Here is a 12,557-nt window from a genome sequence, read left to right on the forward strand (position 1 = left end):
ATTTAGCGTTCATGCGACTTTGATTCGTTACACTGATTGAGTGAGAATTAACCCGTAACTGCTGTTCTCCGGTCAATTTGACCATTGCACTGTTTGAAATTTAAATAACGCGGTTAATTTTCTAGTTGCGTATTCATCCGTCAGTGTATTTTCTTACATTCTGAATGTCAGTCGACTGATATACGCGCAGTTGTGTGGTCGTGTTATTTGTCAAGATATTCATCAATTCCGTTTCCTACCGGTCAATTTGACCGGTGAACAGTGTGCGCGTACTTAAGATGGCTTCACAGCAGTTACGAGTTAAGAGTTTAATAATATTATTTGCGACTATAGTCGCGATAGAATTATGCTATTTTTTATTCTTGTCAGCAATTGACGCCGGAAACGGTTGTAATTTTAATCATTGTTGACTTTTTCCTCAGTGCAAATTCTTTCTCCCTAGAAAGAATTTGCACTGAGGAAAATACTTCCATATTTTAGCGTCCTTCGAGGTATTCAGGGTCCTGATTTAACGTTTGCGCGTTGGCGCGATTGAGGTATTCGCGCTGATCCGCGAGGCTTGTAACGACGCCTTCGTAACGCGTCGCGATACGACGCGATGCCGCAGCGAGTTGCAATGAGATTTTCCTCTTCCTCTCCGAGACACACAATGACACTCTCCGCATTGATCTTACTCTTACTTCGCGAACCGCGTTAAAGGTTATCGGGCTCGCGCGAATCGGCCACGTCGCCCGGCATGGGCGACTGAATTTATGCTTCTCGCCTGGGCGTTTAACATTTTCGAAGCTTTCTCCTGCTCGCCTCTTTTTCTCTTTTCCTCATCGTCGGACGAGACTCGTGAACAATCACGTTACGTGAACGGGTGAAGCTCGCGCAGCGCGTTCTTGGCCTTAGGAGCAAGGAACGTTAAGTAATTACAAAGACTTAACTCGGGAGCGATTACTCGATTAGGAAATACACGACAGACCGTACAACGGCGAATTAACGTGTTGGTCCAATAGGCAAACTTTACTACCAGACTCGATAATTACAACCGGCTCTCTCATTCTGATTGTCGCGCACCGACGTATAATCGTTATTTAAAAGCCGGTCGGTATCACAACGCTGTGTGTAACAACGCACTATGAGTAAATATAGCGTGCAACAGAAGCGGGCGGATAATAATTGCAATCCCGCGTTTGTCACTTCCGATAATATCGCACGTTGAAATAGAAAATTACTATAACATTATACATCAAATAAATCACCGTTTTTATCGCCGCCGATCGCGAGGAGATTGCTGTCGTTGGAGTCGTTAATTGGATGCGAGGTTCGTTGTTACCAACAGTCCGGTGCAACAATTGCGCGTTTCACGTCGTTCATTCGTTCATCGACGAACGACCGCTTTGTCTCGCCGTTCCGAGCGATTTGCGCGCGACGGACTCGTCCTCGCGCGAGAGAACGAGCCGTGGAGATCGGCTAGCAAATCGACACCGGGAATTGCCTCTGACGTTTCGAGCTGGCTGAGGTGAGCGTGCACTCCGTCGGTGTCCGAAACAGTTCTCGGTCGAGAGAAAGAGATGGACGGAGATCACCCGGCGATCTTATCGAAGGTGCCAAGAGAATCCGACGGTAGCGGTCCTCGGCACCGACGACTTGCGTTCTACCTGGCCGGCTTAAGATCTTTATCGGGGATTAACGGGTGTTCTCTCCTGCATCTCGGTCTCACCGGGAAATTACCCCGTCGACCCGGGAAGTCGTTCTCTCTCTCTCTCTCTCTCTCTCTCTCTCTCTCTCTCTCTCGGGTCGAACGACGGTCAACCGATTCGCGATGTCACACGTAATAACATTCGTCTCGCGGCAACACCAGCAGGTCTCCACGTAGACGAGACAGAAAACGACGACAGTGACAGAGACAGAGACAGAGACACCCACAGGACGACGATGACGACGTGGTCGTGCGCGTCACTAGTCGGAAAAATAGGCGAGGACTCACCACGTGTCCGTGCACCGGTGATTTCGTGATAGACTGTAGCTGGGGATAGAGTTGACCAGCTGCCGCCGGCGTCATGTCGGTCAGCATCTCGAGGCCGACCCGGGGGTGCCGCACTCGGCGTCGACGCCTGGCGGATTTCGCGGCGCGATTCGATGAAAAGTTGACACGAGTGGCTGCTGCAGTCGGAGTGGTCCCTCGCGACCGCTCGCTCTTGGAGTCGCGTTTACTTGCTCGTCCTAGTCGTCGTGGTCGTGGCCGTTGCTTTAGATATCGCGCACTACTACTACACTCTCGAGATCACGGACGAGCGAGCGAGAGAGAGAGAAAGAGAGAGAGAGAGAAAGAGAGAGAGAGAGAGAGAGAGAGAGAGAGAGAGAGAGAGAGAAAGAGAGAGAGAATAATAAGTAGACGGCTAGTTAATTAGCTGTTAGTTCTGGAGAACAACGGTAGCTGCTGAGATTCGGCGGCAGTCGCAGAGTACCAAGACACGCTGCGCTGTGCTGAGACCCCGGTCGGCCTCTCGCGGCCTCCGCGCGACTCTCGGAAATGAAAAAAGTCCTCTCGCTGGAAAACTGCCGGGGTATACCGTGGTACCCGTTCTTCGCCCCGTGACAGACTGCCGACTACCCGGACGGCTTGGTCTCTCGACCGGTGAGACGGGAGGATATGGTGGAAGGGAATCGCCCAGGACTCGGCGACCCCCGGGCAAAAAAGGGGCTGGATCCTGAATGGGCGGGAATGGCATCGCGGAACCCGTCGCCGCCCATCAACGCCTACATGTTGTGCCGGGTTTCCTCGACTTTATTCGTCCCCTCCGCGAACCAGGCTTCCACCACCTCCTCGTGCGCTCGCAGTGCGCGGGCTCTCTTCAGGGTTCGCTCCCTCTCCGCCGAGCCATCGCGGAGCGCCGGACCGCCGTCGCTGTGTACCGGTTTGCCCTCTCGCTCCCACTCGGCCTCGCTTCTTCAGCTCGCTCTCTGTCGGCTCTATCGGGCCATCCCCGCCGCGCGCGCGATACCCTGATAGACCCGATTCAGCGGTGAATTGCGCGCGCAACTCGCCGACGGAGGAAGGAGGCACGCGCGACGACCACGACTCGGCGACTTGGAAGCGCGGCTCGCTTTCTCTCTCTCTCTCTCTCTCTCTGTCTCTCTCGCTCGCTCGCTCTCTCTCTCTCTCTCTCTCTCCCCCCCCCTCTCGCTCTTGCTCTCTCCCTCCTTCTTTTTCTCTCTTTTTCTGGTCGTCACTTCTCTTCGGCGTATAGAAACGAACCGGAGGGACTTTCCACCTCTTGGCCTCTCCTCCACCTCGCTGATCCGTCGGCGAGCTCGCTCGCAAGCTCGCTCGCTCGCTTACGTGACCTGGAGTCGTATCGACGCTCCTCCGTCGCTCGCGCACCAGCGGTCTGACATAACGGTATACTCTACGCTGGCGTATCTCTATTTAAATACCGATACGCGACGACCAAGCAGCCGCGATATAGCGTGAAGCCGGGGATACACGCGACGATCGGGAATTCGGGCCGATGATCGACGGCTCCTCGCGCGCATGCGCTCGCGCTGCTCCGTCCCGTTTCGTTTGCGTTCGCACTCGCGTTCGTGTGCGTGTCGTGTGCGCCGCCCGGTGCCGATGGTAAAGGGTAAAAAGGGAGGAACGCGAGAGAAGGCATCTGAGTATATTAACCTCGTTGTCGGCGGGTAGCAGACCCCGTGGTCACACGAGACAGGGAAAGAAAGAGAGGAGAGGAGAGGAAAGGAGAGGTCACGCAATAGCGATCGCGTTTGACGACTCGCGTCTCCGTAATCGCTTTTTAAATGTTTCAGGCTATTTGTTTGGGATTATCCTTAATGCGCGGCGCGTTCAGGAAATTACATGCAAATTGTTTTGTACAGCGCGTCTCTGCCCGGCTGTTTGCCTATCTGTTTGCCTGGTTGGCTGGCTGGCTGGCTGGCTGGCTGGCTGGCTGGTTGGTTGGTTGCGTCGAGTCGAGTCGCGATCGTGCTCTTAATGGGATTTTATTTCGGTCGCTGATGCGAATCGGCGGCAGATAGGCGAGGATTTAATTCCGCGCTGCGCGAGAGCAGCCCGGGGACGACTTTTTCCCTCCTGCCTCTCTTTTCTTCCTTTTCCCGTGTGTGTGTATGTGTATGTGTGTGTGTGTGTGTATTAACTTTGATCCGCGATCGAGTTAGTCGCCAGGCGCGCCCAACGATTAATTGCGCGCCGAGTCTTACATCGTGCGCGCGTGCGCGCACGTATCTCGCCGCGTTTAGATCGGTACACGGGACTTCATAAATCGGGGCTATAAAATCTCTATTAAGAAGAATACGTGAGATTGCGTACATAAACAGACGAGCATGTAATACTCGTGGAATTATATTCGCCGCTCATTGCGGCTGGAAATCGAAACACGATATTTTAACATGTTCGCGTTTCCCGCAATCGTGCGCGAGCACACACACACACACACTCTCTCTCTCTCTCTCTCTCTCTCTCTCTCTCTCTCTCTCCCTTGGACAATCACTTAATTACAGCAAAGCTATTACAGCCCATTTTATCTTCATTTGATCGTGCATGTTTAACTTTATTAGTATTCTAACGGCACTCACGCATACTCGTTCCGTGCGCATTCACGCGTTAACTCGTTATTACAACACAAATGGATCTCTGCGGCTCTCTCGAGCAGTTTTCTCGCCGCGCGTTACGACGCTGGGCGCTTGAGTTAAGCGCGAGCGAGGTATTAACGTTTCGACCGTGCAGCCGCGATAATGCTACCTCGATGACATTATCCACCGGCGATCAATCGCGAAAATAGCTGCGAATCGCGAGAGTCTCGCGTCGATAAAAGCGCTATTCGCGTTATTGATAATGCGGAAAAACCTCCGAGCGGCCGGCGCTGGCCAATTAGATATCTCGCGCTAATGAGCGCATTTGTGAGCGCATTTGTGAGCGCAATGAGGCCGTATTCGCCGTTTGATAGAATCAGATGCGAGCTTGCGTGTCAAGCTGCCACGTCGTGAAAATCAAAGTTGCATTATGGAGAGCGACACGCCCGAGCCTCGATCGACACACGGCGCGATGCCATGCGCGAGGAAAACAACACCGACGACCGTAATTCGTTCGCGTTTCTTCGGCGCTTTGCGAGAACGAGCGGCGCCGAGAGCTCACGGAAGAGCCGTATTAAAAGCAGCGGCAGCGCCACGTCGTCCACGACGAGAACCGCGAGAGAATACACGCCGAAGAACCTAATGCGATTTTAATCGTGCGCTTTGAATTTCAAATGTTATCGGCTCTGTCTTGTAAAGTGGAACACGCTCGGGGAAGCGCATTCAGTGGCGTATCCGTGCGAGCGACACGTTCGATTTCCGTTTTCTCTCTGCGTGTCTTTCGTCTCGTCTCGTCTCGTCTCGTCGCGTCGTCGACCGGCCATTTCAAGCATCGACGAACGACTGTTGTTTTCCGCCGGTTGTCATTTTTCGCGCAATTTCACGTCAATACAAGCGTCATTTTTCAAGCCCTGTTTCGTACTACTCTTTCCCTCAAATCGTGAAACCTGGGGGTTGGCAGTGTTTAGCCGGCGAACTTCCCCGCGACGGGTCAACAATGTGTCAACAATGTGTCGACATTCAGTCGTCGGAGTTTATCGCGGCGACTTTCAGTCTGGTGTATACGCACGAGGTCGCAATATGTAAGATGTGGAAATAACCCTAGTTACAGTATTGAGGCGTATAAAACTTCGCGTACGCGCCACGATGACTTCTCGAGTAGAGAAAAAAGTCACGGATATGCTTGTCTTTGTCGGTGACGGAAATTGCCGAGGAAAATGGAACTTTGTTACGTATCGTTTGCCAATAATCCGCTATCTATAATTCAAGGATCTAGATTACCATCTTTTATCGAACTTTTATATATTCCGTTTGTCACTCGACAAATGAATTCTGTCGTTGCGCGGCGCCACCTCGCGCGTTCGCGATCCAATCGCGATAAATGGAATCGCGTCGTGGGATTGGCGATTCTCAGCAACCGGCAGCATGCCAGCAGTCTTTTAATCAGCTCATTCTTCTTCTCGTTAGCAGCGTGGCCGGCTGCCTTTTTTCTCTCTCGAGATTCGACACGGAAGAAGGATTATTCAGACTCGCCGTTGAAGTCGCGCGTCGCTCTTCGATCTCGCGATTTCGTGGCGTTCAAGTCGCTGGATATTTCGATTATTGCGCGATACTTTTTCGCCATTGAACGAAGATGCACGGCGCGCACCGTCCTACGCCATTGGGCGATGGAGACGCGAGCGACGGGTCGAGGTCGCATTAGGACCTAATTTTCCATAATGGAAGAAGTCCGTGGCGTGGTACGGCGCCACTACGGCGAGGCGACCGGCTAATCGTGGTCCATTCATAACCATTCCCGGCCGGCCGAGCGCGCAACGAGCGGAGGACGCTCGCCTTAGTCCCCGTCGTGATTCGCGCGGGCAATTTAGGCGCGATTTTTCATCGGGCTCTCGGTGACACGTCGCCGAGAGCTCGTCCGAAGGGGTTGTTGACGTCGAATTCGATGATGAATCATGCCTCTCGACGCGAATCTCTGTGCAAACTCGAGGTTGACCGATAAAACGCCACTCATCGCGATCGTCAAACAGAAACACGCATCGTACTGGTGAAATCTCTCTCAATTGGAATGCGCGTTTCGTCTTTATTCTTTATCAATCGCAATCGATACACCTTTAATTAATATCATTGGTCGATAACAATTAGGAACGGAAGGGACTAATTTTACTCTTGGTTCCATTTCCTTCATATCGAAAAGTCACGCGCTGATTATGCGTTGAAAGCGAGGAAACCGGGGAAACGAAATGCAGAAAAGTGGAGCCGTCCCTGGCATCCGAATTTCGCTCAGTCGCGTCGGCATGTTCCCGAGAATCCCGATTAGACGTATCGTCGTCCGCTACCAAGTGGAGTCATTCGCCCGATTTCGTGATTTCGTGCACCGTCGCATCGGTCGGAGGATAGCTCTCACTTGAGATGGCAGCCTCCGATGGACGCGCGTCCGGCTAATCGATAGACGCAGGACGCGAGGAGGCGAGAAAGGAATAGGTTCGCGCGGAACGGCGAAGGGACGTTATCGGCCGCCCGCTACGAATCCTGACGGCGATTATGCGTACATCGCGTGCCACCGGCGCACAAAAGGTGCGACCCGCCCACGCCCTTGCATATCACGGAGTAGAGCAGCGCGCGCGGGGGGGGGGGGAAGGGCCTGTGCGGTGGGCGCGCTCGTTTGCTCGCTCTCTCGCTCTCGCGGGCGCGCAAGAGGAGGGGGAGGGGTGCGAAAAGGGATGTTTTACAATGAACCGAATCAAAGACGGGCGTTAACGCTCGCGGCAAGGACAAATGGCGTTTGGGTCGGCGAGAGAGCGCGGCTTCCGCGCTCTCGGCGCGCCAGCTAGCTATCGAGTTTCCTCGTTTTCAGATTCTCCCGCACGAGAACGAGAACGGGCACGCGCGCTCTCTCTCGCGAGAGAGAGAGAGAGAGAGAGCGCGCCCGCGCCGTTCCCCCGGATTTATTGCGACCGCGGACGGTGAACCCCCTTCCGCTTCCGAAGCACGCGAACGAACCCCCGGAAGATAAATCGCTCGCTCGGTATTCTGTTTCTCTCTCCGTTCCTCCCCCCCCCTCTCTCTCTCTCTCTCTCTCTCTCTCTCTATCTCACTTCCTCTCTGCTTATCTCTCTGTCTCACACAGCGGACGGACGTTTAATTCGACGTTAATGTATGGATGCGCGCGCGCGCGCTCGCGCGTGTCTCGTTGAAAAATTGATTAGCGTCGATATATCGACTCAGCGGCGACGCGACGCGTTTCCTTGGCGGCGCGACAGATAGGTAGGATCGACCCGCCGCCGCCGCCGTCGTCGCCGCGACTTATGCATCGGGGATCTCTTGATGATGGATCGTTGATTGGCAGAGATGGGCCATGGGGTTGAAAGGGAAATGGGGCCTAGGGGCCTCACGGGGGCGGATAATGACAGGGCGGCCTCGCGTAGCGAGGAGATGGTCTCGCGCTGGGACCAAGCAAGCAGCTCTCTTTCTCTTTCTTTCTCTCTTTCTCCGGGGGCCCTCGCCGCTCGTTCGCTGGCTAGTTTGCTCGCTCGCTCTCTCACACGGCCATGTGGCCATCGAGAGATGCTGATGGACTAATAATTACCGACGAGCCAACTCCGCCAGCGCGCGACGGCTGGCAGCGCCGAAAATGAAGATTCACCTTACCAAGTTGGAGAGCGAGATCTTGTCTACTATCTACTATATAACAGCGTGCGTTTTTAAGTCGGCTTCACCGAAGGTGAAGGGCTGAAGGACGCGATTCATTGACGCGCTCGACACCCGTCGTGAACTTCCAGTTTACGCGCACGGTGCCGCCGTCGTCGGGTCCGCCTCGTCCTCGAAATTCCGCGTCCTCGGAATCTCGAGACGAGAGATTGTCTCGCGAAATCTATCGCGCTCAAAGCAAAACCGTCAAAGTCACCAGTCGCGCGCCAGTTTTCCCCTTCATTACGCGTACAGAGCAACGGTAAACTCTGATCCCGAGTGTGATATCGAGCAGCCATAAATTCGATATCTCATATCAGCCGCCAGCGTCGCCGCTGATATTCGTGACTACGCGAGCCAGTTGCACCGCGTCGCGCGCGGTATCGCGAGATCGTACGCGCGCGGAAGATACGGGGGGCTTTTAAGAGCCGGGCGCAGCACGCTTCGCCGGGAAAACAGGACGAGGAGAAGAAACTCATCCCGGGGAGGACTGATTTACGAACTCGCCGCCGTGGCTGCGATGTAAGTCGGGGAGTAAGTCGAGATTCCGTCTACATCGTGCTGCGGGGATAGAGAGAACTTTTCTGTCTCTCTCTCTCTCTCTCTCTCTCTCTCTCTCTCTCTCTCTCTATCTATCTCTCTCTCCTCTCTTTCTCCCGAGCTCGTCCGCCTTTCTCCTTCCACCTCTCCCGTTGGTCAGATTTATGGGGTGTTCCACGGGGAGCAAGAGGCAAAGGAGGAGAGGAGGTGGAGGAGAGAGACGACCCCCGTCCGTAATTCACGCGTCGCTCTTTTCCGCCGAGCGACCGACCGACCGACCGAGCGAGCGAGCGAGCGACCGCGGCGACGTCAGGAGGCGACGCAAATAAGGCGCACCCTATTTCAGGAAGGGCTCGATCGGAATAAATATCTCCCTTCGATTTGTATTACCCCCTCGTGCGTCCCCCCGCCACTTCCCCCCGTTATCGGCCTGCTTTTCCCGCTGCTCGTGTTCACGGAGTGTTCGCTGTCTGGCGCTTCGAATGCAGATAAGATAAATAATCGTATCGGACGAGTTACCGGACGTGTTCCTCGCGTCCGCGGCTTTCAGCCGCGTAAATTTAGCTCGTACACTCGGTAGGGTTCGCGCCGCGCGAGTACCGCCTGCCTGCCTGCCTCCTTGGAAAGCGAGGCTCGTTCCGCGCGCGTCCAACCGCGCGAGCGGTTCTCGTCCGTTAATGCGCCGCCGCCGCCGCCGCCGCTGACGTAGCTTGCGCATGGGAATACGCGAAATGCGCCGTGTGCGCGGGTGCAATTAATATAATCTCGGGTGTCGGGCACGATGGATTTTTTATTCTCGCTGTTAGTACGGCCAGCCGGCCAGAGCACGTTCTCGCATGCATAATCCCGGGGTAAATTAGGTGTGACATTTAAACGCATGCGAGCATGAAGGAGATTGTGATTCCTTAATAACTCGCGGACAGAGAAAGTAATACGGAAAGTAATACAGATCAGTTATACACAGTCGGCTGCGGCTGGCAAGGTGGCACGCTGTACGCGCGATGGATTTCTGCGTTAGCGCGTATGACGTAAGAGGCGTCGGCGTTTAAACAGCTCAGTTCAAAGCTGCGAGAGAAACAGAAGGATGGAGGGGGAAGGAGAGAGAGAGAGGGCCCAGTGCACGCTCCGCTGTAATTAACGATAATCGTGATAATAATGGAGCAAAGGCAGTGGGAGAGTGAGAGAGAAAGAGAGAGGGAAAGAGAGAGAGAGAGAGAGAGAGAAAGAGAGAGAGAGAGAAGGTCCCGTCGACGATTAACCATTCCGCGAAGCACATCGGAATTGTCGATTGACGCGCGACGTCTGAAACGCCGACTTTGATGCGCGAGCATGCAACATTGCGGATCCTGCGATCATCATAATTGCCGGGCAACTCGGCCCGATCGAAGAAATTATCCTCGTGCGTTTTCAGCATCGTTCGAAAGGCGGACCAAGAGACGGTCGTCGCATTACGCGCAGCCGCGATTGTCACGCGATCAGCGCAAGTCGGAAATTTCTGTCCGAACACCAAATGTGCTCCTCTGATTCTCAAGCGAAAACATGTTGTACGCGAAAACAAACGGAACGTGGAATTAGAACGGTCGCTTAATGTAATTAACAGTCACTGCGCCACTGGGACCCTTCGACTCGCGATCCCGATAGGCGCTCTCTAAAAGTGAATCAGTGAAACTCACTGTCAGTCAGCGATTATGCACTGATTGTCAGTGCTAAATATGCCACTGAAAAATTCAGTGGCATACTTAGCACTGACTTTAGAGAGTGAACAACGTCCGATTCGACGCTTATGCAACGATCGTGTCTCGCCGGATACCGCGATTTTCGGGGAATGATCGGGAAACTGCGGGCGTGACTTCCGAGAGAGCGAGCTGTCGCGTTTTTCAAGAGTATCCTTTGGGCGCACATATGTTCCTGCTCACCCCTTCTCCCCTGTCGAAAGCGCACGCGTCCGGAATACGAAGAAAGTCTCGTCTCCGCGCGCGGCCGCGGGAGGCGGCGGTGCGTCGCGAAAGTCGGGCGCAAAAGGGGGAAACAATTAACTCGGCCGAGGACCGCCGACAAATTCGCGCGCATGTTCGCTGGAAGTTGAGATCGCGAAATGACGTGCAAACTGAGGGACGCCCTCGTCCGCCCCCCGGCAATACGGTAATCACTATAATTACGTATCGAGCCCTTATATTAATATCCCCCAGCTACGTCTCTCTTTCCATCTTCCTCCACCTTCTTGCTCGCTCCCACGGCCGCCGTCGATTCGGCTCGTTCGTCGCCTGCTCGGCCGCGTGAAAGCCCACTTTTTTCGCGGGGCCTTTCGCGCGAGCCGATCGACCGCGATTTATTATTGGCACGTCGCTTGGCGTTTCCCCGATCATTAACGAGCGCTTTGAGTAAACGAAATCTCTCTCTCTCACCTCTCTCTCTCTCTCTCTCTCTCTCTCTCTCTCTCTCTCTGTCTGTCTCTCTGTCTCTCTCGTTCTCTCCTTCTCTCTCGGGCAGTTGGCTGGTAATCGAAATTCACTCGCGACTTGTGAACCACCCGTCGCGTTCCACGTCACGTTCGCGCGCGACGAGAACTCGCGAATTCAATCAAGAGCGCGCGTTTGTCAGTCAAGCGGCAGTCGAGGCTGCCGACAAAGACGACTCGCTATCCACACCTCCACCCGCGAGGTCCCGAAATTCAATTGGAACGATCGTTCGATTGGCAATCGGGCGAATCGAGTTTTCCTAGTCGCGAGCGAGCCCCGGCGAATTGCCCCAGTGATCGCGTTGATCGAAAATGGCTGGTTTCGGCTGGCGCGCGCGGACGAGTCGGCACCCTCGATTGTGCGTGTCGGGAGATGAACAATTAACGAAGGGACGCTTCGGGACCGCCCAGGATCCGCCGTGGAGGATGTCGCGAAGGCATCGGCCGATTCGCTCGTTCTTACGCGTTCCTTCGCATCATCGACATCATCTGTCGTCGGCGTCTATCGCTTCGGCGAATCGAGATGGAGATAAAGAGAGAAAGGACAGAAATAGAAGGAGGAGAAGAAGGAAGAGGAGAAAGACATTCGCATCGCGCGTCGTCCTCGAGCAAAATTTCTATCGTGCATATTGGGTTCTCCTCGATGTCTCTCTTACCTCGAGATATTCCGCGTCCTGCGCAGGATGTAGACCTTGCTGCGGTGCCGTCGGCGCGATCGTCATAACGTTCTGCGGATGGCCGTTGTGCGAATAGTGGTACGCGCAATTCATCTCCGGTACTTGCGTTCGCGGGACCGTGCGCGTTGCTGCTGTTGTTGCTCGAAGGTTCTTCCGGCCGGTGTTTCGAGTTTACATCCGCCTTCGTCTGCGGTCTGTCGTTCCACCGACGATCGCGGCCGCTCGATTCCGTGAGATCACGGTGTCCCGCCCGGCTGAAGAAGCGCGACGTGGAGACGCTCTCCGGGCAATGTAAAGGTGCATCGGCAACACGAAACGCGTTCTCCTCCGCGAGCCCTCGTATATCCCGCTGTTGTAATCACAGTAATTTCTGTAGCTGCCGTCTCTGTCGCTGCCGCCACCGCCACCGCCGCCGCCGCCGCCGCCGCCGCCGCCGCCGCTCGTTGACCGCTTATGAACGGTGGCGGAGGTCGGTCAGTCGATAACGAGGTCGTTCGAGGACACGCGACGGTCGCGGATTCTCACTCGTCGACGATGTCGTTGTCGTCGTCAATGTCAACGTCGCCGTCGTCTTCAGGTACGTGTTTCACAGGGCGTCGCGCGTTCGCTACCAC

The 12,557-nt window shown here is 54.7% G+C and overlaps 1 protein-coding gene across 5 annotated transcripts in view; it reads right to left on the reverse strand.

Annotated features, from left to right (window-relative positions):
• Sp1 (transcription factor Sp8) overlaps nucleotides 1-12,557 on the reverse strand; it is a 114,582-nt gene that overhangs the window by 37,975 nt on the left and 64,050 nt on the right. For 2 of the 5 annotated variants that reach the window (XM_025299850.1, XM_025299854.1), the window contains exon 1: nucleotides 11,923-12,352. The exons of 2 other annotated variants lie outside the window; for them this stretch is intronic. In XM_025299850.1, the coding sequence (XP_025155635.1) occupies nucleotides 11,923-12,036 (114 nt within the window). In that variant the 5' untranslated portion in view covers nucleotides 12,037-12,352. Of the gene's footprint in view, nucleotides 1-1,975; nucleotides 3,097-11,922; nucleotides 12,353-12,557 lie in introns of those variants that run through there. One more of the 5 variants, XM_025299851.1, reaches the window with a different exon arrangement.

This window comes from Harpegnathos saltator, unplaced genomic scaffold (assembly GCF_003227715.2).
Source record: "Harpegnathos saltator strain DR-91 unplaced genomic scaffold, Hsal_v8.6 scaffold295, whole genome shotgun sequence".
In the NCBI taxonomy this organism is placed as follows: domain Eukaryota; kingdom Metazoa; phylum Arthropoda; class Insecta; order Hymenoptera; family Formicidae; genus Harpegnathos; species Harpegnathos saltator.